This window comes from Anolis carolinensis, chromosome 2 (genome assembly GCF_035594765.1).
Source record: "Anolis carolinensis isolate JA03-04 chromosome 2, rAnoCar3.1.pri, whole genome shotgun sequence".
NCBI classification, from domain to species: Eukaryota; Metazoa; Chordata; class Lepidosauria; order Squamata; family Dactyloidae; genus Anolis; species Anolis carolinensis.
Window position 1 is genome coordinate 176,751,870 of NC_085842.1, and position 25,333 is coordinate 176,777,202.

The following is a 25,333-nucleotide window of genomic DNA, read 5'->3' on the forward strand; positions in this document are numbered from 1 at the left end:
TCATTTTTAAGTCACCTATTCTATTTTTCCCACTGTACTATAATCCAAAATGTTCCCCCACTTTCACTGTATTTCTTGAAAAATCTCATTAAAAAAAATTGGTTTCAGAAGAGAACAGTGAAAAAAGTCATCTTTCAATTTTTAAAGTGGAAAAACAGATATTGATTAGACATGTGAAATGTTTGAACTTAAAGGTTATAATTTAATATTTGATTGGCATGGTTTTCTTTGGTATCATAACATCAAGTTATATGCTGAATTCAAAATCATTGTATTAGAAAGGCTGTTCTGTAATTTTTGTATTATTATAAATATGTTTTCTTAAAATAATATAACTCACTTCAGCAAAAAAAATGCCCCTTTAAAAGGAAAGAATGGGTTAAAAATTGAAAAATGTTATTATATGATGATCCCAAAATTTCATCGATTCATGCTGGAGGATGTAGAAAATGTCTATGGAGGAGAAATAACTTCAGTTGGCTTCACCTCAATATGCATATTTGTATAAAGAGTGAAAATATTTTCATTTTTAATTCTACCATGCGAAAACATAGAAATCACAAACTTAATCTCAACCATGTCACCTTAGCTTGGAAAAAAGCAGCCACAGTGGCACAATGAGTTGAACCCCTGAACCGGCTGAATAGCTGACCGGAAGGTTATTTATTATTATTTATTATTTCCGATATTTCTACCCCGCCCTTCTCCCCAAGGGGACTCAGGGTGGCTTACACAACTGGCAGGATCACTACCAGTATATCATAATACAATAAAATAATAAAACAATTAAAATAGTTAAATAACATAGTAAAATACAATATATAAAAGATTTAACACGGTGCAACGCCGAATATATATGCCAGTCATCCATCAGACCTTGTGCAAGAGCCTTAATCCAATCCATGTCAACGCTAACTGAGTTCATTCATTAAACGCTTGCGCACATCAGGTCTTCAACCAGGGCTTCAACTTCTTTCTAAATCCCAGAAGGGATGGTTGGCGGTTCGAATCCGTGAGATGGGGTGAGCTCCTATTTGTCAGCCCTAGCTTCCCAAGTGGGGACATGAAAGAAGCCCCCCGCAGGATGGAAACACATCCGATTGTCCCTTGGGCAACGTCTTTGAAGACAGCCGATTCTCTCACATCAGAAGTGACTTACCTCAATTTGCTTCTGACGCAATAAAAAAAAGCTTGGAAAAAGCATATTTTTATTTTCATATATTTAGGGGGCAATCTAGTTCCTGAAAGATTTCAGGATCTAGATTTAATAAATAGAGTCCCAGAAGAACTATGGACAGAATTTCACAACATTGTTCAGGAGGCGGCAACAAAGTACACCCCAAAGAAAAAGAAAACCAAGAAGGCAAGATGGTTGTCTGCTGAGACACTGGAAGTAGCCCAAGAAAGAAGAAAGGCGAAAGGAAACAGCGATAGGGGGAGATATGCCCAACTAAATGCACAATTCCAGAGGTTAGCCAGAAGAGACAAGGAACTGTTTTTAAACAAGCAATGCATGGAAGTGGAAGAAGACAATAGAATAGGAAGAATAAGAGACCTCTTCCAGAAAATCAGAAACATCGGAGGTAAATTTCAGGCAACAATGGGCATGATCAAAAACAAAGATTGTAGGGACCTAACAGAAGCTGAAGAGATCAAGAAGAGGTGACGAGAATATACAGAAGATCTGTATAGGAAGGGTAATAATATAGAGGATAGCTTTGACGGTGTGGTGAATTAATTAGAACCAGACATCCTGAGGAGTAAGGTTGAATGGGCATTAAGAAGCATTGCTAACAACAAGGCAGCAGGAGACGACAGGATCCCAGCTGAGCTGTTTAAAATCTTGAAAGATGATGCTGTCAAGGTGATGCATGCCATATGCCAGCAAATATGGAAAACTCAAGAATGGCCATCAGATTGGAAAAAACCAATTTATATCCCCATGCCAATGATGTGTTTATGGGCATTGAATGTTTGCCCTATGTGTGTATAATGTGATCCGCCCTGAGTCCCCTTCGGGGTGAGAAGGGCATAATATAAATACTGTAAATAAATAAATAAATAAATAAATAAATACAGTGGCACTTATTTCCCATGCCAGTAAGGTAATGCTCAAGATCCTGCAAGGCAGACCCCTGCAATACATGGAGCGAGAGTTGCCAGATGTCCAAGCTGGGTTCAGAAAAGGCAGAGGAACAAGAGACCAAATTGCCAATATCTGCTGGATAATGAAGGAAGCCAGGGAGTTTCAGAAAAAATCTATTTCTGCTTTATTGTCTATTCTAAAGCCTTCGACTGTGTGGATCATAACAAACTGTGGCATGTTGTTGGTGGTATGGGGATACCAAGTCACCTTGCCTGTCTCCTTAGAAATCTGTATAAAGACCAAGTAGCCACAGTAAGAACAGACCACGGAACAACAGACTGGTTCAAGATTGGGAAAGGAGTGCGGCAGGGCTGTATATTTTCACCCTCCCTATTCAGCTTGTACGCAGAACACATCATGCAACGTGCAGGGCTTGATGATTCCAAGGCCGGAGTTGAAATTGCTGGAAGAAACATTAACAACTTTAGGTATGCAGATGATACCACTCTGATGGCCAAAAATGAGGAGGAGCTGAGGAGCCTTATCACCAAGGTGAAAGAAGAAAGCGCAAAAGCCGGGCTGCAGTTAAACATCAAGAAAACCAGTATCATGGCAACCACACCTATTGATAACTGGCAAATAGAGGGAGAAAACGTGGAGGCAGTGACAGATTTTATATTTCTAGGCGCAGATGCACTGCAGCCAGGTCACTGCAGATGCAGGTGCAGACTGCAGCCAGGAAATCAGAAGATGTTTACTTCTTGGGAGGAGAGCAATGGCCAACCTTGATAAAATAGTGAAGAGCAGAGACATCACACTGGCAATGAAGGTCCGCATAGTCAAAACAATGGTATTCCCCATAGTAACCTATGGATGCAAGAGCTGGACCATAACGAAGGCTGAGTGAAGGAAGATAGATGCATTTGAACTTTGGTGCTGGAGGAAAATCCTGAGAGTGCCTTGGACCGCAAGAAGATCCAACCAGTCCATCCTCCAGGAAATAATGCCCGGCTGCTCACTGGAGGGAAGGATATTGGAGGCAAAGATGAAGTATTTTGGCCATATCATGAGAAGACAGGAAAGCTTGGAAAAGATCATGATGCTGGGGGAAATGGAAGGAAAACGGAAGAGAGGCCAACCAAGGGCAAGATGGATGGAAGTATCCTTGAAGTGACTGGCATGAACTTGAAGGAACTGGGGGCGGCGACAGCCGACAGGGAGCTCTGGCTTGGACTGGTCCATGAGGTCACAAAGAACCGGAAACAACTATATGAATGAAGAAGAGGGGGGCAATACAATGCTTTCTGTTGACCTACATACAGTAGAGTCGCACTTATCCAACATTCGCTTATCCAACGTTCTGGATTATCCAACGCATTCTTCTAGTCAATGTTTTCAATACATCGTGATATTTTGGTGCTAAATTCGTAAATACAGTAATTACTACGTAGCATTACTGCCTATTGAACTACTTTTTCTGTCAAATTTGTTGTATAACATGTTTTGGTGTTTAATTTGTAAAATCATAACCTAATTTGATGTTTAATAGGCTTCTCCTTAATCTCTCCTTGTTATCCAACATATTTGGCCCGTTTATGTTGGATAAGTGAGACTCTACTGTACCAGAATATGAGTAAATGGAGGTTTTTTGACTGGTCAATTACTGTAAAATAATTAGTTACAAATCCTGACTTTTAGGATTCATTTCTTGCCTAGGTATGATTATGATTAAATATGTTGATATAGATTTGACAATTTGTATTTAGTACACGCCAAACATAATAGATTGTATAAAGGAAATCACATTGCAGCTACACATATATTCCTTGAAACAGAGAAAACATGTGATAAGTTAGAATGGTACAACAACAACAACAATTTTATTTCTTACCCACCTCTCATTGTGGCCTGAGGTGGGTAACAGAATAGTTAAAAGATATAAACCAGTGTAAAAATACTACAAATACACATTTTAAAATGTACTTCTAGAAAAACTACATATTAAAATGTATTTTTTTTATAAAATACATGTTAAAAATACATGTATTTTAACAAAGGACACGCATTTAAAGTCATGCTTAAAGACTGATTGGGTAGGTCTGCCATAAGAGATAGGTCTTTACAGGTTTTAAAACTATGGTAATCTAATTTTTGATAGAGTAATTTATTCAGGCTGTATAGTAGGTGAGTGGTTAGAGGGTGCTAGTTAAGGGAGAGCCAGGAAGGTAGAGTGGCTTGTGTGTTTGGATAGAGCTCTAGTGGTCAAATTGTTGCTTGACCATCTAAAGCAGGGGTCCTCAAACTTTTAAAGTGAAGGGCTGGTTTGCTGTCCGACAGACTGTTTGTGGGGGGCAGACTATCGTTTGAAAAAAAAAAGATGAACAAATTCCTATGCACACTGTACATATCTTAGTTGCAGTATTAAAAACATGAAAGAACAATACAATATTTAAAATGAAGAACAATTTTAACTGACATAAACTTACCAATATTTCAATGGGAAGCATGGGCCTCTTTTGGGGGGATGAGATAATTAGGATTGTTGTTGTGTGTCTTCAGGTCATTTCAGACTTAGAGTGTCCCTAAATATAAAGTTTAGGGTAGGGGCTGGGTAAATGACCTTGGAGGGCCACATCTGGCCCCTGGGCCTTAATTTGGGGACCCTTGATCTAAAGCCACTGGTTCTGGCCACATAAAACTCATTCACGAAGGAAGGCAATGACAACTCCCCTGAGAAAAAGCCTGACCAAGAAAACCCTATGATAGGTTCGCCTCAGGGATGGTATGAATGAGAAATGACTTGAAGGCACAAAACAACAAACATCTAATGAAGAATGCCCACTAGAATAGAATAGGAAAGAACAGATTTATTGTCATTGTACTATTGCATAAAGGAATTCAATGCTTGCCCCAGCACACATCACAAAAAAACAACACACCCATCCCTCCACCACTGAACAGCCCTCAGTGCCACATCAATGCAAAACCATGGAGCTCAATATAGTTAGTTACAGCTATCTGTATTACTGATTGAATCTCTGGCTTTGGCAATTCTTTGATTTCTAGTAAGTCAAGTTAAAATTGGGGAATATAAAATAAGTTTATATGGAGATCACATAGTGCTTTATGGGACAGATTAATGAATCAAAATGTTCAGAATGACTAGTGTCAGAGGCAAAGGAAGAAGACTGATGTCCTATTGTACTTCTCATATGCCACCTCATCATATACTATAGTATTTAGTGGACTATGGATGCAGATTTTGGAGAATCACAGATGTGATGGAAAGGGAAAGTCTATTTGAATGAAGGGCTACTCTCTTTTTCTAATGTTGAGTTTGACCTCTTTGACAGACTGTGGGGTATGAGATATTATTCATTATGAATTAGATAATCTTGCCATTTTATTAACTAAGAAGATACAGCTTTCTTATTACTTCAGAAGTCTGTCAGTTGAAACTGATGTTTACTTAACAATGTACATATGTGATAAGAACAATTTATATTAAATATGATAAATCTCAAAGCAGTTTGGAAAAAATATATGTTTAAGATACATATAAAATCAATGTAATAACAGAATATATTACAAAACATTTAGCTTTTTCTTTTTCTAAATGTTTCTTCATGAATGCCAGAAAATTATTAACTTTGTTTTTGGAATATTAAAGCAAAGATAAAGTGTAATGCTGTATATGGGAGTAAATAGTCTTGGGTATTCCACATTTGAAATTGCATGTTACAACAAATACAGTGGTTTGAAGGACAGCACTGTTAATTTTCTTACTTGCAAAAATGACTACTAAAAGAAAGGGAGACTTAAAAGCTTCTTTTGAATATCAACTACTGAAAGACAATTATATTATAAAGAGAATTCTTTTTTCTGTTGATGTTGAAAGAAAAATTGTAAGCTGATATTTTTATGTAACATTTATAAAAGATTATTTTAATGTGGATGGTTATTTCAGAAGTTTTATACTTGGGGGAAAATTCTTACAGCTTAATCTAGTGTTCTCCTGGAAGAACTTCCTCCCCAATTTCTCTGAAAAGTTTCAGAGACTTTCAGATGTGACTGTCTGGGCTCGCAGTCAGTTGCATTATGGAGCAGGATATAATTCTCATCTTAGATTCACTGAAAGATGCTATTCTGCCAGTCGAAGTCCACCATTAGATCCTGTTTTGGGATATATCTATATCTAAACACATAGATAGATAGAGAGATAGATAGATAGATAGATAGATAGATAGATAGATAGGAAATAATTGGTTGTGGAAATAAAGCATTCCATTTTCAACATATCTGGTAAAATTCCTATTAATGGGATTTTTTAAAATACATGTTCGCTATGAAAAAGTAGCATTTTTAGCATTATAAGAAGAATAGGATTTTGAAATTTATTTATAATTATTTTGAAACACACACACATATATATTTAAAAAGAAAGTGAAACACTTTTGAGACTTTAAAAATAAAGTTAGAGGCTAATTTGCTTATTAAAGTATGTGAAACTGCTTTTTTAAGAGCAAGTTTTATATTTAATTAGATATGCAAGAATATTGTTTGCTAAATAATAATAATAATAATGATAATAATAATAACTCTTACAAGTAAAACAAACAGTCAAAGAATATGTAAAGCAAAGTGAAGAACCTGCTTTGATTGAAGTCAAAAATCAGAAACTCCTCAGAGCACAGCAGACAAAAAACCAATACAAGAAAACCACACTACAAACTAGAGCTGACAGCTGGCACAACAAAACATTGCATGGAAAATTCCTTGACAAAATTGAAGGAAAAGCTGATAAGGAGAAGACCTGGCTCTGGCTCACGAATGGGACCCTGAAGAAGGAGACAGAAGGCCTGATCTTTGCAGCCCAGGAGCAAGCCATCAGGACAAAGGCAATTAAGACCAAGATCGAAAAATCAGCGGATGACCCAAAATGCAGACTGTGCAAGGAAGCCGATGAAACCATTGATCATATCCTCAGCTGCTGTAAGAAAATCGCACAGTCAGACTACAAACAGAGGCACAACTATGTGGCCCAAATGATTCATTGGAACTTATGCCTCAAGTACCACCTTCCAGCAGTAAAGGACTGGTGGGATCACAAACCTGCAAAAGTATTGGGAAATGAGCACGCAAAGATACTGTGGGACTTCCTAATCCAGATTGACAAAGTTCTGGAACACAACACACCAGACATCACAGTTGTGGAAAAGAAAATGGTTTGGATTATTGATGTTGCCATCCCAGGTGACAGTCGCATTGAAGAAAAACAACAGGAAAAACTGAGCTCAAGGAGGAGCTCAAGATTGAACTTCAAAGACTCTGGCAGAAACCAGTACAGGTGGTCCCGGTGGTGATGGGCACATTGGGTGCCGTGCCAAAAGATCTCAGCCGGCATTTGGAAACAATAGACATTGACAAAATTACGATCTGCCAACTACAAAAGGCCACCCTACTGGGATCTGCACGCATCATCCGAAAATACATCACACAGTCCTAGACACTTGGGAAGTGTTCAACTTGTGATCTTGTGAAACGAAATCCAGGATATCTATCTTGTTTGCTGTGTCATACAATAAAATAATAATACTTTATTTGTACCCCGTCCTATCTCCCCTAGGGGACTGAGGGCGGTTTCCAACAAAAGTAACAAAATGGCAAACATTTAGTGCCGAAAACAAACAATGATAACTCAAATCAAAACAGTGGATAAAACAATCTCAAAATAAACTTCTAAAACTAAATAAAAAATAATACATAATTAAACTTAAATAAAATTAATAAAAATTTCTACAGGCTGAAGTAGGTGTTCAATATCTGGGTGAGGGTATATATAGAGGTGTACTAGTCTTCCTCCTCTCCATATGCTAAGGTACATAAATGAGTTTTTAAAATCTTTTTAAAGGAGAGGAGGAAGGGGGCTGTTTTTATTTCTTTATGAATGGAGTTCCAGAGGAGGGGGGCAACCACAAAGACGCCCCCCTCTCTAGTCCACACCAACCGTGCTTGAAACAGAGGTGGGATCAAGGGGAGGGCCTCCCCATCAACCGCAGAGCTTGAGCTGGTAAATTATGAAGGAGTATGGTAGGCAAATTCAAGTCTGATTAGTGTTTGGATGCAAAACCACCAATGAATCCAAGCGGCTATAGATTATTTTTCAGAAGCAGGAACTAACAAAAATCTTGGGGTATTTCTATGAAATCATGGGATCATCATAAATTAATAGGTGACTTGGAAGACAATATATTATAGAATAGCATTAATTAAAACTGGATTTATTTTAAGATGGTAAACATTTTGTAGAACTTGCAAAATGTTGCCTCCCCCCCTTCTACCACTATCACACTAGTAATAAAAATGAAAAATGTTGAATCTTCCTTACAAAAATGTAACATGTACAGTAGGTAGCAACATCCTGTCTAATGTTTGCATACTTTGTTGCACATGTTGTATAGACATTCTTTTCTGTGTTCTGCATTATTTAACTCTGCTCTAACTTAGAAGAAGTACTGCTTAACTATCAAGCAAAAAGTGGGGGTTAGAAATATTATACGAAAGCTGACTGTCACACCTTGGGGATCATAGCCAGACACAGTGAAGACATCTGCCCTTGTGGTTTGCTTCTCTGTTGCTGAATATGCATGCCCAGTGCGGAACACATCTCACTACGTTAAAACAGTGGATGTGGCCCTTAATGAGACATGCCACATTATCACAGGATGTCTACGTCCCACACCACTGGAGAAATTATACTGTTTAACCCGTATTGCACCACCTGACATCTATTGGAAAGTAGCAGCCAATAATGAAAGGACCAAGGCAATGACATCTCCGGCCCATCCTCTGTTCGGATATCAGCCAGCACACCAATGCCTTAAATCAAGAAATAGCTTTCTAAGAACTACAGCGGTACTCACAGGAACTCCTCAGCAAGCGAGAGTGCAAAAGTGGCAGGAGAAAACATGGCACCTCAATCAATGGCTGATACCGGATCAAACACTCCCCCTTGGGCACATAGAAGACTAAGTGATTTGGAAGGCTCTGAATAGACTGCACTCTGGCATGAGGTGCAGAGCCAATCTTCAGAAATGGTCTACAAAGCGGAGTCCATGACAAGCGACTGTGGAGATGAGCAAACCACAGACCACTTACTACAATACAGTCTGAGCCCTGCCACATGCAACATGGAGGACCTTATAGTAACACCAGAGGCACTCCAAGTGGCCGGCTACTGGTCAAAGGACATTTAGTATAATGCCAAGTTCTTAACTTGGTTTGTATTTTTAAATATATTACAACTGTACCCTCAACTCACTTCTATCATGACAAATAAATTATTTGACTTTAAAAAAATAAAATATTTATGGATTAGGGTATGTGATTTGTTTTATTTGAAATTACTGAGTATATTTGACTTAAGATTTTTAATTGTGACCTTTCATCCTTATTGAGTTTCTTCTTGATGAGCCTCCACCAACACTTTTGGAAAAGTCTGTAGCTTAACACATACCAGGAAACACTCTTCACTGACTAACCAACTTTCTTCTTTGCTTGTTTGATGTCAAATAAACAAGAGGTTTAGGAGAAGAAAGTGTACTGATGCATGTATTACAGAACTGGGGAGGAGGCTCAAAGCCCCATCCTCCAGACCAAACAGTATCAGGTAGTTTGACCCATCAAGATTTTTATGTAGTTAAGCCATTAGGAATGATCAATCCAAAATGTACTGAATGATCAAGAACACACACATAAAATACACACAAAATTCAGGAGAGATTTTTTATTTGAGCCCCTCAAAGCATAACAAAGGCTGCATGCAACCAGTCCTCTATACACTTCGTTGAGAGTAAGTTACACTGAACACATCGAAGCAGTCTCTAAGTAGATATTATGAATGCCAGTATCTTCATATTTAGGGATGACTGAAAGATAATGGATAAGAGGTGTTTTGAGCTCCTGCGATTGTGCCCTGATTCTGTTTAAATGCTCTTCACTTCCAAGTTCTTTAGATATACCTGTGTTTGCTTTCGAGATATTATATGTGCATTCTTGTTTCTTCCAACATATCTAAATATCGTTTGGGTTTCAAGTAGTGAAAGGAAGGATATAACAGGAAACCTTGTTGGCTCATTTACATTTTCTTAATTGGATTTTGAATTTATTTCCTTTTCTTGATATATCAATTGTGATTTCAAAATCTTCTCTATTTTGTCACATTAATTTATTATGTTCTTGATATTTTCATTATCTAGATTATATACTTCTTTAATTAATTATTATTTTAATACAGGTTGAGTATCTATTTCCCAAAATTTCAAAATCCCACTTATTCCTAAATCCAAACTCTCTGCAAATATTGTTTCATGCTGAAAATGGTTTAAAACGGTCTGTATAAAATAGTCAGGCTATACGTATAAGGTGTATATGAAACATAAATGAATTTAATGTTTAGACTTGGACCCCATCTCCAAGATATAGGAAGTCTCTGAGTTACAGACATCTGACTTACATTCGACTCCCAGTTAAGAATGGGGGTGATACAACAGGAAGTAAGAGGAAATCAACCCCTCAGAAGGGAAATTATCTCCTGAGAGTTATCACGGGATAAAAGTATCTCCACTGAAACTTTATCACCAATCCTTATTCCCACGACAATCCAAACTTTTCAAATAATAATAATACTTTTCAAAATCTAATTGAAATCAAGGTGAAATCTAAACAGGGGCACACACCACAAAATAAATGTTACAGGGATGTTAACCCTTCCCTATGCTATCCAAAACATACACACACACACAAATATATACATGCATATGCATATATATAGATATAGATACTGCTGGAGTTCACTTAAAAGTGTACTGTTCCAATTTACATACTATTTCAACGTAACCTACTGAAGCTATCTTGTTCATAATCCGGGGACTGGCTGTATATGCAACTATAGATAGTTCATAATTTGGAAAAACAAAACAAAACCTGAAATACAAAATACTGGTCCCAAGCATTTTGGATAAGGGACACTTGGCTTATATGTACAATATATTATCTGTTTTCATTATTTTTTTTAATGTAGCCTCATGAGCAAGGTTAATAACACCCTGCCTGCCAATATAGAGCTCTCTGTCTTAAAAACAACCTGGGCGGGCCTGGATAAATGTTTAGCAACCATTGCTTCTGCAGTTTTCAGATTCCTGGGAAGTACTTAAAAGTCCAGTTGTTCTTCTCCGTCTTCTTTTCTGTTTGCTGGGAAAAGGAGGAGTACATATAAGCATGTAGGAAGTTTGAACTTCTAATCTAATTAAAAGATAGGCAATGTCTTGAGCTTTTCATAATTTCTTCCTTTTTTTAAAAAAGTGTGTTTCCTCATACATTCTGGAATGACTAGGGGTAGGGGGGGGGGGTCTGTAGATGTCATCTAATAGTCTCCAAAGGTGATGGCTAATAATAGTTTTTATAATCTACCTCTAACGTTAGGGATAATTTCCTATATATGATAAGAAGGTTCAGTCTCCATAATAGTGATGTTAGTGACTGCAAAACATCATTCTGTCATACAGTTCAGTGCTGTCATTTATTTTTAAGTGGGGACTCCTCGGGTTGGAATCCATGTTTATTCTCAGACTGTGCAAACCTTAATTCTTTTTCTGTTTTTGTAAAGGTCCTTGGATTTCTTTAACTATGAAGTTCTCAAACTAGGCTTTTACTAAAATGGGCTTTCTCTGATCTTTCTCTTCTTGTTTCAAGGACTCACTACCAGGCATATGTTATGGTTCATTCAAACAGTTGGAGGTGACTATATAGTACAAGACTGAAAAGTCAATCAAATCATTAGTTGAGAAACTGAAAACGGTAATGTAGGTTAGGATATACTTCACCTGTATTATATTTCTGTGGCACGTCTTGATTTATTGTGATCTTTGGATTGATTTTACATCATAGAAAATTATATTAAGAAAGTTTGTCTCAATACAAGTGGCTTTGGGCCTAAGGATATTAGATAAAAATGATCCCAGTTAAACTGATTTGAACTACCGGAATCCTCTAACAAGCATGTCCACTGGCCATGCTATCTATGCAATTTGAGGGAGTGGTCAAAAAGTTATTTAAGCTTTGATTTGAACTAATTCATAATTCCGTGTGAAGTCACAATAACCAGTGCTTATTTTTGAGCAATAATAGCAATTTTTTTTTAAATCATGTTTTGCACAGTATGTTTCCTCTTGTAAGGCTGGGAATACCCCTCCCCCTCATAATTAGCTGTTAAATCATGGGGAGGAAAAAAAATTCATCATAGCATTCAAAATCTGCATGACAGCCAATTACGAGCCCAGAATTAAAACTACACAGCAAAAATTATGGCATAGCTGACAAGGACAGAGAATGGATGTTTTAAAAAATGACTGCTATCACTTTAAGATAAGGTGCCTGCCCGCTTTCCTCGCATAAACAAGATCGATTCTGAGCAGACTCCTACTGTTTGCTTTCTCTTTTTTTGAAGAAGAAGAAGAAGCGGAAGAGGGATTCTCACGCTGAATATAACCAACATATTCTCGATAACAGCGGTTTCTTTTTCTTCTCCTGAAATCCACCAAAACTGAAGAAAAATCCAAGTGACTGTTCTTAGCAGCTGTGTGGCCTGGAGTTCACTAGGAAAGCTGGCTTCCTGCAGTCCCCTATTCATCACCTGCTTCAAAGGCAGCCTAGCTGGCTATAGTGTGCAGGCCAGGTAGGGTGCCATTGTGCTCAGCCTGGGAGGATTAGTATCAAAGCTGCGGCAACCAGGCCCTTGGTCTCAGGCTGCCATTCAGTGTAGCAGAGAGAGGCTAAGACTGGCCAAGGTCATCGTATCCAGTGTGCTGTGGACTGGGAAAGGATCCTTCCTGAGAATAGAAGGCTTCTTATGAAATCATGGCGCAAGCTTGCAGCACAGCAGGTGCCCTTCTGAAACACGTACATCTGTTTACATTGGTGGTACCGTAGCCGACAACAAAATAATAGTGTTTTTAATAGCTATATTTTTTTTCTTCCTTGACGAGAAGAATTTCGATACGTTCATCTAGCCATTTTTCATTTTGGAGAAATCATAACAAAATCTTTCCAAGATTTAGCTGAAGCTTTTGTGTGTGTGTGCACGCGTGGAAAACAGAAGAGACTGATTTAACCATTTTTTAAATCTGTATCTCTGCTGGATACCAGCAGCAGGATACAAATCCACCCCTCCCAGTGTCCCGAGACTTGTACTAGTACGTTAGGTTTTACAATGTACGGGATTTGCCTAGTTGTCACGCATAACGAAATTAATCGGAAGAAATTTCTTGTTCCCAAGACAAAGGTAATTTTTTTTTAAAAAAAGAAAGAAAGGTGAGGTAAGAATGACGTAAAAATAACGATAAAACCAACTTGATGAAATTGTGGGGGGAGAAAAATTAAGCTGTAAGATGAGTTGTCATGACGACAGGGATGTTCTATTGATGAACTGTACCCTTCATTGTCCAATCAGATAGTAGAGCTGAAGCTGGAGCATGAACAGGAGAAGACGCACCTATTCCAACAGCATAACACAGAAAAGGATTGCTTGGTCCGAGACCATGAACGAAGCATTGAGAAACTAGAAAAACAGCTTCGGGCTGCCATGACAGAGTACGACAATAAAAGTCAGGAATGCAGGAAACGAGATGCGCAGGTAATGCATTTAAAATAAATAAGCTTCCCTTTTTTTAAAAAAAAAATAGTATTTCCTGTTTTCAAATGTAGTTGTTAATGCATGCTATTAGTCATTTGCAAAACTGACATATAAGCACAATTTTGTTTTTGTCTTTTTCCCCCTACCGCTCCCTCCCCTTGCTAGTGCTGAAAAAAAGGCTTTAACTGCAAAAAACCACAGGTAGCCAGATTAAGAATCCCATGGTGTTCAATAACTTGGCCTCTTATTTATAATCTTGTCTCATTTTCTTTCATGATGGATTTAAGGGTGGAAAAGGTATTTCTGCCTCTCCCATTATCTACAATAACCCTCTCCTCCCCCCTCTGGGTAAATCTGTATTAAATATATAAGTTATTCATATGGATTTTTCCCTGTTTCTATCTCTGCAGGCAGCCCAGAAATTACTTGTACTTGAGTTTTTGCCTGATTTCTTAGCGTTTCCCCTGTTTTTGTCATTATGCATGTGGTTGATTGAATATATCTGATGTAACGCTTTAAATTTTTTTGTTGATTTCCATTAGATATGAATGTGTATGGATTAATGTGTAAAATTACCCTATGTGTGTATGAAATACACACATACGTGTGGATATACATACACACGTCTGTAAATATATACACACGCCCCTTCCATCTTTATGGTCACTGTTGGAAGCCATTTGCTAGAATAACCCCCAGCTGTGGTTGCATTTGATTCCTCAAACGTATGGATGAAATGTGCACTGTCAGCATGGAAAATTATCTTTATTAGCTTTTTTTTAAAAAAAAATTGGTTCATCATGATGATGCTTGCATTTATCATTCGGATATCTTGGCGTAATTCATTATTCAAATGTATGTGTTTTAAAAGGCCTGAAGAAAGATGTTACAAAATTAAAAGCATACGCACTTAAATGGGAAAATAATTGTTTTATCAGAATGCATTAGAATGGCTTGAGTAATTTTGTTCCAAAATAAGCATCTCTGGTTCTGTCCTTCAACCGCCATGTATGTTTTGTGCCTGGATCCTTTCTTTCTTTCTTGATGGAACAATCTGGATATGTTCGCATCCTTCATTGCAGTTAGTAGACTGTTGCAATAGTATCAAAGCAAAACTTCTAATTCTTATTGTTTTCTCTTATGAAAGCCATGCATTACACGAAGTCAGTTTTTCAAAAAATTAAAGTAGAAGAGATGCTATTACAATTTAGTTTGTGTTCCCTGCTATGTGTTGGTTAAAGAGGGAAGTAATATATTTAATGCACGTTTAATATAAAAAAGTGATGCTTTTGGGAAGTTAAGATCGTTATTGTCATTGAGGTAGTATCCTTCTATTGTATATCCAGTTTCATAGCTTTCTTTTACCTGCAGCGCCCAAACTGAGATATTGATCGAATTCATTCATTTTTTTTACCAGAGATATGGAAGAAATTATGGATATAGCATACTTCCTTATCAATATTATTCTAAATAATTATTGTATATTAAACTTAAGTCAAATTAACTCAAAGCTCTGCTTTTTCTGATGGTTACATACATGCAGTAGATTCAGCATTTGAAGAAGACCCGTTAGAATCTATGGAACTCAAGAGTTTAGTCCAGTTTGTTTGTAATCATTTAGACATAAATATTTAATTATTAATTCATTATACTTCATTGCACAGATTATGGTTGACTTTGGAGTGGCTACTTCTTAGACACTCGCTAGTCTTTGCTGTTTTTTATATTATCTTCCTGGTGCTTTCAACTCACAATAGAGGGTAGCATTTGTGGTAGTTTGCAATATTATTCAAGTAATATGTATGTTGAACCCATTATTTTACTGCAGAGCAGCATTCAAGAGCTGATTAAGTTGTATTCTTCAGCCTAGTCTCTGTGAAGTCCAAAATATCTTTTCCTTCTGCTATGTAGTTTTTAATTAATTGTAAGGCATTTAAAATTAATATACTAATGCTGAATATATTTATAATATTAAAACTATCATGTTTTCATTTCTGATTGACCATTATTGTCATGACAATATAATAAGGAGAATTTACATATATTCAACCAGTTTGTTCTACTATTCTAATAATTTATTGGGGGTGAGGTCAAGGGGTGGGTTTGTTGATTGATTAAATGGTTGTCACATTACTGCTAATGTCAATTCAGTAGGATCCCTTTGGATGAACATTGGCGCCAATGTGAACATCAACTGTGGAAACCTTGGAATACCTAGTGTTGCAGTGCTCCTTGTATAATGGCCCAAGACACACATTTATAACTTTTGGTTGGAAGCAGGGGGCAACTACTGGAGAGAACTCAAAAGTACTGTTCCCATTGATAAGCTAGATTTGTAGACTCATATCTCACATGGCCAGTGTTCAGTTTAAAAGGATCAACTATCAACAGTGAAAGTAGCGAGGAAAGGCAGGGGATGACAAAGTTTGGGTCTCTATTTGCTAGTATATAATGTGAGCAGATCCTGGTTCAATATATTGTATTACAATTTCATGATGCACGTATTTTTGAAATGAGTATTACTTTCTTAATGTTGACATTAAAATATTACAAATTAGGTTTCTCAAAATATTCTGGAACTATTTTATACATGGCTTTGTATGTAAGCTTGATGCACTGAGTAAGGTGGCCTGTGTGGGAATATGATATGGCTAATAAGTTTTAGAAGGTATGACATAAAAGATCACAGTTTCATCTTTTTGGATCAATTGTGTGTGTAGTCTATGGCTTCTCACATTGACATGATGAGAGCCATTTTGTATTACCCATTTTTTCTATAGTTTCTACAACATTAACTTTTAACCTGGATAACACTTTAAATTATTGAAGTTGCTTGTCCCGATAGAACCAGCTCATGGAATCATAGAGCTGGAAGAGACCACAAGGGCCATACAATTCAATCCCTTGCCATGCAGGAACACACCAGCTGATCCATGGTTTGGGGTTCTGAGGTAACAGTTTGTTTCCAAAAGATAGATGTTTGTCTGGTTTAAAAAAAAAATCTTCATATTACATTGGATGATCAAAAAAGCTTAATAAAGTTCTCTGTGCATGTGTGTATGCAGATGCCTTCAAGTTGCCTTTCAACTTACAGCCACACCACAAGTTTCAAGAAATCTTAAGAGATGGTTCTATCAGTTACTTTCTCTGAAATATAGCTTATAGCATTCGTTGGTTGACTCCTATCCAGGTACTACCCAGAGATGATCCAACTTAGCTTTCAAGATCAGATGGGATCTGATACCTTCAGGATATTTACACAGGAGAATTTTGAAAAGACAGTAAAAACTATTCAATTTTTGGAACTATAATCATTGAGGTCATTCTTGAGTATACTAAAAATGTATCAATATTTTGTAATACTGTGTAATATTCTAAAAGTTCTACAAAATTCACATACATTTCTAAGTTCAGATTTACTCTTTTTAAAATATTATTTAGATTATAATACATATTTATGTAAAAGTTAACCTATATGTTTTTGCAACTAAAATTGTTTATTTGGATATGACCTTTGGCTAAGACTAGTGTCATTCTACAGAGATAAGAAAGCACTAGCATTGCCTTAAAGGGTCAGCCATCTCTAGCTGGCACCACCATTTTTCCACTTAAGCATTCAGAAAAGGCCAGAAGCAGTGCTTCTTTTAGGACCCCAGGTTTGGGGGTTTTTTAAAACTAAATTTGTAGATTTATACATGAGTGATACCTTTTGACAGCAACAGCTAATCTGTGGGGCTGGTCATCACAGCATCAAAGGATACCATGATGGGTTTTATCCTGAACCTTGATAGTCTACCAGATTCTTTTGCAAGTCATTTATTCTTTTGGAAGGGGAATAGTCTTTCATAACTAAAGCTAGACTTACTTTGAATTATTAGCGAGATAAATATTTTCATTTAACTCTTCTTCTTCATTCAAACAGTCGTTTCCAACTCTTTGTGACCTCATGGACCTATCCACGCTAGAGCTCCCTGTCGGCCATCGCCACTTCCATTTCCTTCAAGTTCATGCCAGTCACTTCAAGGATGGCGTCCATCCATCTTGCCCTTGGTCGGCCTCTCTTCCTTTTTCCTTCCATTTTCCCCAGCATCATGATCTTTTCCAAGCTTTCCTGTCTTCTCATGATGTGGCCAAAATACTTCATCTTTGCCTCTAATATCCTTCCCTCCAGTGAGCAGTTGGGCATTATTTCTTGGATGATGGACTGGTTGGATCTTCTTGTGGTCCAAGGCACTCTCAGGATTTTCCTCCAGCACCAAAGTTCGAAGGCATCTATCTTCCTTCGTTCAGCCTTCCTTATGGTCCAGCTCTCACAACCATAGGTTACTATGGGGAATACAATTGCTTTGACTATGCGGACCTTTGTTGCCAGTGTGATGTCTCTGCTTTTCATTGAGGTTGACCATTGCTCTTCATCCAAGTAGACATCTTATGATTTCCTGGTTGCAGTCTGCATCTGCAGTGATCTTCGCGCCTAGAAATATAAAGTCTGTCACTGCCCCCACGTTTTCTCCCTCTATTTGCCAGTTATCATTAAACTCATTTTTAATTTAAAATTGTGATATAAATATCTGTGAAAGTTATAGAAACTTTGTAACTTTGTGATTATATCTAATAGTCACGTACAGATCATGAACGATTACTCCCACTTTGGAGAAGGTATTTTAATAACTGATGCAAAGTACTCAGATTGTAAAAAATGAACCTTGTTATAACAAAAAAAATTCATGGGAAAAGATTGGCACTTTTTGAAAAGAAAGACTTTGTTGCCTTATACCCATTTTTACCTATCTGCTAGCAGATGTAGCAGTTTCCCAATCATACTATTTCTTGATCCAATTAATGTCACCTTTTCCTTCACACATGACACAGATTTGTGCCACTTCAAGGAATAAACTGTTCCCATCTGCTGCATAAAGTTGTATCTTCTTAATCCTTCTTCCTTGACCATTTGACCTTTGGCTTGAGAAGAAAGGAATGAACTTCAGAAAAACAATATTACTTTGTTCTGTGGTAAAATAGGCATCAGGAAAGTGGAACCTCCCCCCCCATTTTCTTTTATAATACTCTGCTCTGCCATTTTCTTTGATTAAGAAATTTCTCCCAAAAATTTAGCAGTATAATAGATATTTTTTATATTGGACCTGTAACTAAAACATTAATATGGTATTCACTTGACCTTGAACATGCATATCATCTCTTAAGTGCTATATATGTGTGTATATATATCTCTGTCTAACTCTTTATCTGTATCTGTATATATGTGTGCGTGTTTTCTGTATTCATGTGTCATAATGAATGAAAACAATGTTCTCAATAATTCCATATATGAAGACAGATAATAATCAAAGGATGTGAGGTAGAGAAAATAGTGTGTTTATACTATTTCATGTTTTTTTTCCTCTCCACATGCTGCCATCCCATTTTTATCATCTGTTTATTCTTCTGCTCAGCTGAACTTAATCTTATCTGTCTTCATTAAATTATTCTATTGTTTCCCCCTCCATCTTTAAAACTAATTTCTGCCTTTTCCCTGCTTTTCAGAAGATTCTTACACAATTAGGATTTTGGGCCTGTTGAGGTACAGTTCTTGATGTCTTTTGGTGGGCCTAATTTTGATCTAATAATAATCTTTGACAATACCTTAATTTAAAAACTTGTGGAACACCAAGCAAAAAATGTAATTACTACAGATGCGTCCCAAAGGCATATGTATCAGTTCAGACCCTGCCATGGAAAGAGGGTTTGGAGTTTGCTTGATGTAATCTACTTTCACTGAATTCCTCAGCTGAATCTGAACATCACGTCAGAAATCCATAACTTCATACCTTCTTTTTGACAATAATAGAGAAATCAAAGAAGTGGAGTTATAGTGTTTGCAGACATGTTTAACCCTTCTGAGAAGATGAGGCCTGTGAAATTTCAGACAAGATATTAATTTATACAAGTATAGCATACATCGTACAGGTGGTCAAGAAATCAAATCAAGGCATCAACCAATCTGCCTCTTGGTCAATGGGCCCATGTCCAGAACCTACTGCGTGACTCCAAGAATGACAGCTGTAGGATGCCACCTAGATGGACACCATTTTGTGATTTCCCTCATTACTGGCATGTGATGAAGTGAACACTTTCCCAGCAGGACCTCTGTCAGCTCTTCATATTCACACAATCTCATAAGGACCCTTCTTCCACTATCTGTTGGACCAGCCAACTTCTCAAATACTATATTCCTGGACCTATCCCTCATGCCAAGCTACCTAAATCAAAGCTGTGACAGTCACATCCAAGAAGGATAAGTACATAAGACATAGGGAAGGTGGATGGGATGAAGCTCCTGAACAGACTGAGGACCTGGCTCTAGGAAGTTTATTTAAATAACCAAGTGCTAGACATGAGTGAACACTTCCAACAGTTCCACTGAAGTTCCACTTGTCAGTCATTAACTGATGTTTCTTGTCCTTCTCAGAACCAGCACAAAGACACGTAGGTTTCTAGGGAGGAGAAGCTGAGCTCCACATTGTGGCCAGCACAGTGCTACTATTCTACCATGCAACTTTCTGTTGTGTCAGGAAAACCCCTCCAGTACATTTGTGAAAAAGTAACTTACATCCTCTTACCCTCTGGTTAACTGAGAACTTGGTTAGAGGAAAGCCTCAACCCAAGAAAAAAAAACCTGTTGGAGCATTATTGATTATTTTCACAGTAGCCTACTGTTTATATTGGCGAGGCTTTAGAGAGGATTTTTAAAAATAAATAAATAATGGGAGAATAAATAATAGGAAACATAATGGAGACAGAGGGTATGCAAAATCGTACACAGGAATTTCAGTTTAAAAAATTCATGGTTTTCTTTTTTTAAAAAAAAACTCTTGCCTTTCAGGTTAGAGCAAAATACTTGGACATATTGTGGAAAAGGAAGGGAAATAGGGTGGGACATCATGTGATTGGCAAATCATCATATGTATCTTTTTAAAAAGTGCAGAATATATAGCAGGCATGGGCAAACTTGTCCCTCCCGGTGTTTTGGAAATCAACTCCCAGTAGGCTGTTAGGAATTGTGGGAGCTGAAGTCCAAAACACCAGGAGAACTGAAGTTTGCCCATGCCTGAGTTATAGTAACAAATGCCATCAGTTTGGGGGATTTGCCTTTTTTGGAAGAACTATATGTTGGAAATAGAGGCATCGCTTGTTGCTTTCCAAGCTACATTCCCTAGTTAGACATTAGATTTGTCAACCATACAATTACACTCCCTTCTCCCCTTCTATTTATACAGTTGGCTTGAGAATAAATGTATCATTGTTTCCCACAGATGATTTGCGTCCTTCTGGATTCCAAAGTCATGAAGTTTCAAAATGGGAAAAAAGATGTCTTGCTTTACTTCATAGCATATAATTGAATCAACTTGTTTCATTTCAGTACTTGTTCAAATCAGCTATATACTTCTGAATTTTATCCTGCAGGGTGATTTTTGATATGTCTTTTATCTATGTATATTTATTATATGTATTTTAATAGTGTTTTGTTTTATCTCGCTGTGTTAACCATGTCATACCCTGCCTTGAGTAGTAAGGAGAATAATAATAATAATAATAATAATAATAATAATAATAATAATAATAATAATATGTGCTATGTTGCCATATACATGTAAATAATAATAATAATAATAATAATAATAATAATAATAATAATAATAATAATAATTTAAACATCCCTTGTTAAGGATGAATTGAATTGAAGGGCATTTAGTGTACAGTTTGGTAATGATTTGAGTCTCCAGTCTTATATTCTGCATCTGCTAGTTTCTATTACTAACTGAAAGTGATGTTATTTTACATTTGCTCTTTTCATTGCTTGATGGATACCTGCCGTATGCACATGCTCACACAAATCCAAATCACATTGTGTCTGGTATAAGTAAAGGACAGCTATATGTTTGTTTTTTCATTTAGGTTATCATTGGGAGAAGGGGTCTCATGTATCTTTTCTGTATACATAGCAGTTACTACTCCAACCCTAGCCTGCCTATCTTTAAGTTCTCAATTAAAACTCTATGATCAATGTCTAGTGGAAGCTCACCAAGAGTCATACTGTGGAACACTTAAAGATTTTTAGAGAGAACACGTTAATCAAATAATCAGATTCACAAAATTTAAACCTGCAAATGCAGAAGGCCAACTGTAATTAGGATAAAAGTTTTGAATAGATAAGTAAAGGTGTTTCTGTCTCCCCCACCCCTTTCTTTTTAAATCAGTAGTGTCTTCTTCAATCTTTTTATATATATCTGTGTGTGTGTGCATGTATATGTATGTATTTTTCGTGTCAGGAGCGACTTGAGAAACTGCAAGTTGCTTCTGTTGTGAGAGAACTGGCTGTCTGCAAGGACATTGCCCAGGGGACACCCAGATGTTTTGATGTTTTTACCATCTTTGTGGGAGGCTTCTCTCATGTCCCCGCATGGAGCTGGAGCTGATCCAACATATGAGAGTCTTTTTTTGTTTCTCTAACATGTGCTTCTCTTTCTCTTTTCTGTTCTTTCTCCTTTCTGTGGGATGTCTTGATGAAGCTTTTACTTAATACTGCAGAGCAACATGGCATCAAGCTGTAATGGCACCAAGCCGCCATCTTTTTTCCAGAATCGTGCATGGTCTTATGGGCTTCAGGAATAATCAGGAAATCACCAGCCAGTCAATTTGAACTCATTGACTGATGGCTTAGAATGGAGGGGTCTGTATGAAGGCTTCACACCAATTGGGTTCTACCCTATAAAGCCAACTTCATAGCACTCTAGCTGACACCCACTCTCTCTCAAAGTGACTAGTAGATGTGCAGGTTGTTAGGTATTTTTAGGTTTAATATACACTCTTATTTAATCAAGTTTTAAGTGCTTAAATGTATTTTAGCTAACTATTAGAGGAGTGTTAGGATAGGGGTTTGTGTTTATTTTGTCTTGATATGGTCAGAGGACTAATCAATAAACAAATCTATATGTTCTGTTGTGACAGCTTTGTAGAAGGTTTGGCATGAGATCTATATTAGGAAGGTGTTATTCACAGACTACATGATCATAATAATGAAGAGGGCCCCATTAAGGAACTGTGGGGTGTTGCCCAGAAGGAGTATCTGCCTTGACCACATCTTCTGGTGTCTTGGAAACCATGCAGTAGGGTGTGTCTACATGAAGTCCCATATTTATTGAGGTAAGTTGGCAAGCAGGCCTGGGGTTTGCAGTTCATTGATCAAAATGTGAATGGGTTCATTCCTAGATCTGAACCTGTGTATGCGCCAAGCCTAGGTGAAGCTGTTACCCATAACAGTTGTGGCCTATGTCTTTCAAAATGCTTATCTTTCTTTATATAATGATATACAGAGCAGAACTTGCCCGAGCATACAAATTGCGTTTTCTGATTCATCAACATTTAAGGGAATTACAAATTAAAATGTGTTTAATATGTCAATCATATAGGTTTGCTCTTGGCTTTTCTTACCAGACAATAAGCAGGGATGCAGCAGAAACATAGAATAGCTGTCCATTGCGTTTTAATTGTGGATAATATATGCCCTCGGTCAGGAAGTTCCTTGTTATCTTTCTCAAAGCAAAACCACACAGTTTATGTTACAGATTGAAGGTATACCTTTTCCTTGAAGAACTTGGAAGCTGAGGTAGCAGACTTTTTAGTGTCCTTTTTATTTTAAGAATGAAGAAGGTAGCTTTAACTATTCAGTAAATATAAAACCAGTATACATTGTCATGTGGATACTTTTTTCTTATGTCACTGAAGCAGCCCTTTATTTAAAGAGTAGCAGATTAATGCATCAGTTTAAGTCATATACCAGATTAATCTGGCCATAGGATAATTTGCATAAAGTTCTTCGTCAATCTTTTGCATAATTAACAATTTGGTCAAGTAGCAGATACCATTTACCTAATCTCTGTCTCCTATTTAAGATCAGTAAATAATCCATAATGAGCTGTCATAAATTTAACAGAAAAAACTCTGAATATTAAATGTGTGAATTATGGTAATCCAAAAGCTCTGTTTTAATTCTGGAGGAAAAAATATATTCATAAATCCTTCATCTCCTTTGATGCCCAGTGGTTTAAAGGTTCTTTAAAAAAATCATACTTTGTTTTGTCAACTTCATTTTGAACATTTTCAAATGCTAAAGTGATTCCCTGTTATTGGTAATTTGTTAGGTGGTCTCCCAAAGTGCATAGCAAAAATTGATAAAACCTACTAAATGGCAGATCAATTTAGTTTTGGATATTAGGACCCAAGCTATCAATTCTGATAGATTGTTTTTTCTGGGTTTAGCTTGATCCAAGATTACAGTAGAGTCTCACTTATCTAAGCTTCACTTATCCAATGTTCTGTATTATCCAACGCAGTCTGCCTTTTAGTAGTCATTGTTTTTGTAGTAAATGTTGCAATGTTTTAGTGCTAAATTCGTAAATACAGTAATTACTACATAACATTACTGTGTATTGAACTGCTTTTTCTGTCAATTTCTTGTAAAACATGATGTTTTGGTGCTTAATTTGTAAAATCATAATGTAATTTTATTTTTAATAGGCTTTTTTCTTAATTCCTCCTTATTATCCAAGATTTTCGCTTATCCACTGTTCTGCCAGCCCCTTTATGTTGGATAAGTGAGACTCTACTGTATTTGTTTTTTATTTGTAATTGGTGATCTGAAATGCTACTCAGCTGTGAAAGTTATCTCTAGTTTGATCAAATCAAATGACAACTTTCCAAAGACTTGGGAAAGCCTAGGCTAGGGGGAGCAACTTTGTTTTAAAGTCAACTTAGCCATAAACACATCTCAGAGGAGGCAGATCTGCATAGCATGTTGCTTTTTCTTTAACCTTTTGTGGGGAGGAGTTGGGGTGAGGGCTGTCCTTTTGTAATAACTATGTAGACGACATCATCACCATCATCATCATCATCATACACGGCCAAGTGTGATTGCCTTCCACGTGTAGAGTCTTGGCAGTGGTTCCATAGGTGACTGTAGAAACCTATTTTGGATCTGCATGTGAGAATCTGTCTGCTCGCAAAGATCAGTTGGAGATGTATTTCAGCGTCGATGTTGACTTTTGTGGAGAGTTGGCTGTTGAGGTGATCAAAATAGACAAAATTTCCTAACATTACACCATTAAGCTGAATTTCTGACATTGCAGAGGGATTGGTTGGTGCCTGCTAGTAGAGCACTTTAGTTTTCTTAATGTTCAGTAAAAGGCCAAGCTTTTCATATGCTTTTCATATGGTTCTGCAAATGTGTTTAAAATGGCTTGTAGGTCTTCTTCTGAATGAGTACAGACTATATTAACAACATATTGGGAGTTCTAGAACAGACATGGTTGTGACCTTAGTTTTGGATTTCAACCTGCTGATATTAAATAGTTTGCCGTCTGTTTGATAGATGATCTCCACACTAGTGGGAAGCTTCCCATCAACAAGGTGTTGAATTATAGCTACAATATAAATATGGCGCTCCATGCAGTCATGCCGGCCACATGACCTTGGAGGTGTCTACGGACAATGCCGGC

General features: G+C 37.0%; 1 protein-coding gene across 6 annotated transcripts in view; it reads left to right on the forward strand.

Annotated features, from left to right (window-relative positions):
* cep112 (centrosomal protein 112) overlaps window positions 1-25,333 on the forward strand; it is a 348,394-nt gene that overhangs the window by 135,278 nt on the left and 187,783 nt on the right. For all 6 annotated transcript variants that reach the window (XR_010003101.1, XM_062971149.1, XM_062971152.1 and 3 more), the window contains one exon: window positions 13,596-13,778. Coding sequence is in view for 5 of the 6 variants with exons in the window: in XM_062971149.1 (XP_062827219.1) it covers window positions 13,596-13,778 (183 nt within the window). In the remaining variant the exon portion in view is untranslated. The remainder of the gene's footprint in view (window positions 1-13,595; window positions 13,779-25,333) is intronic.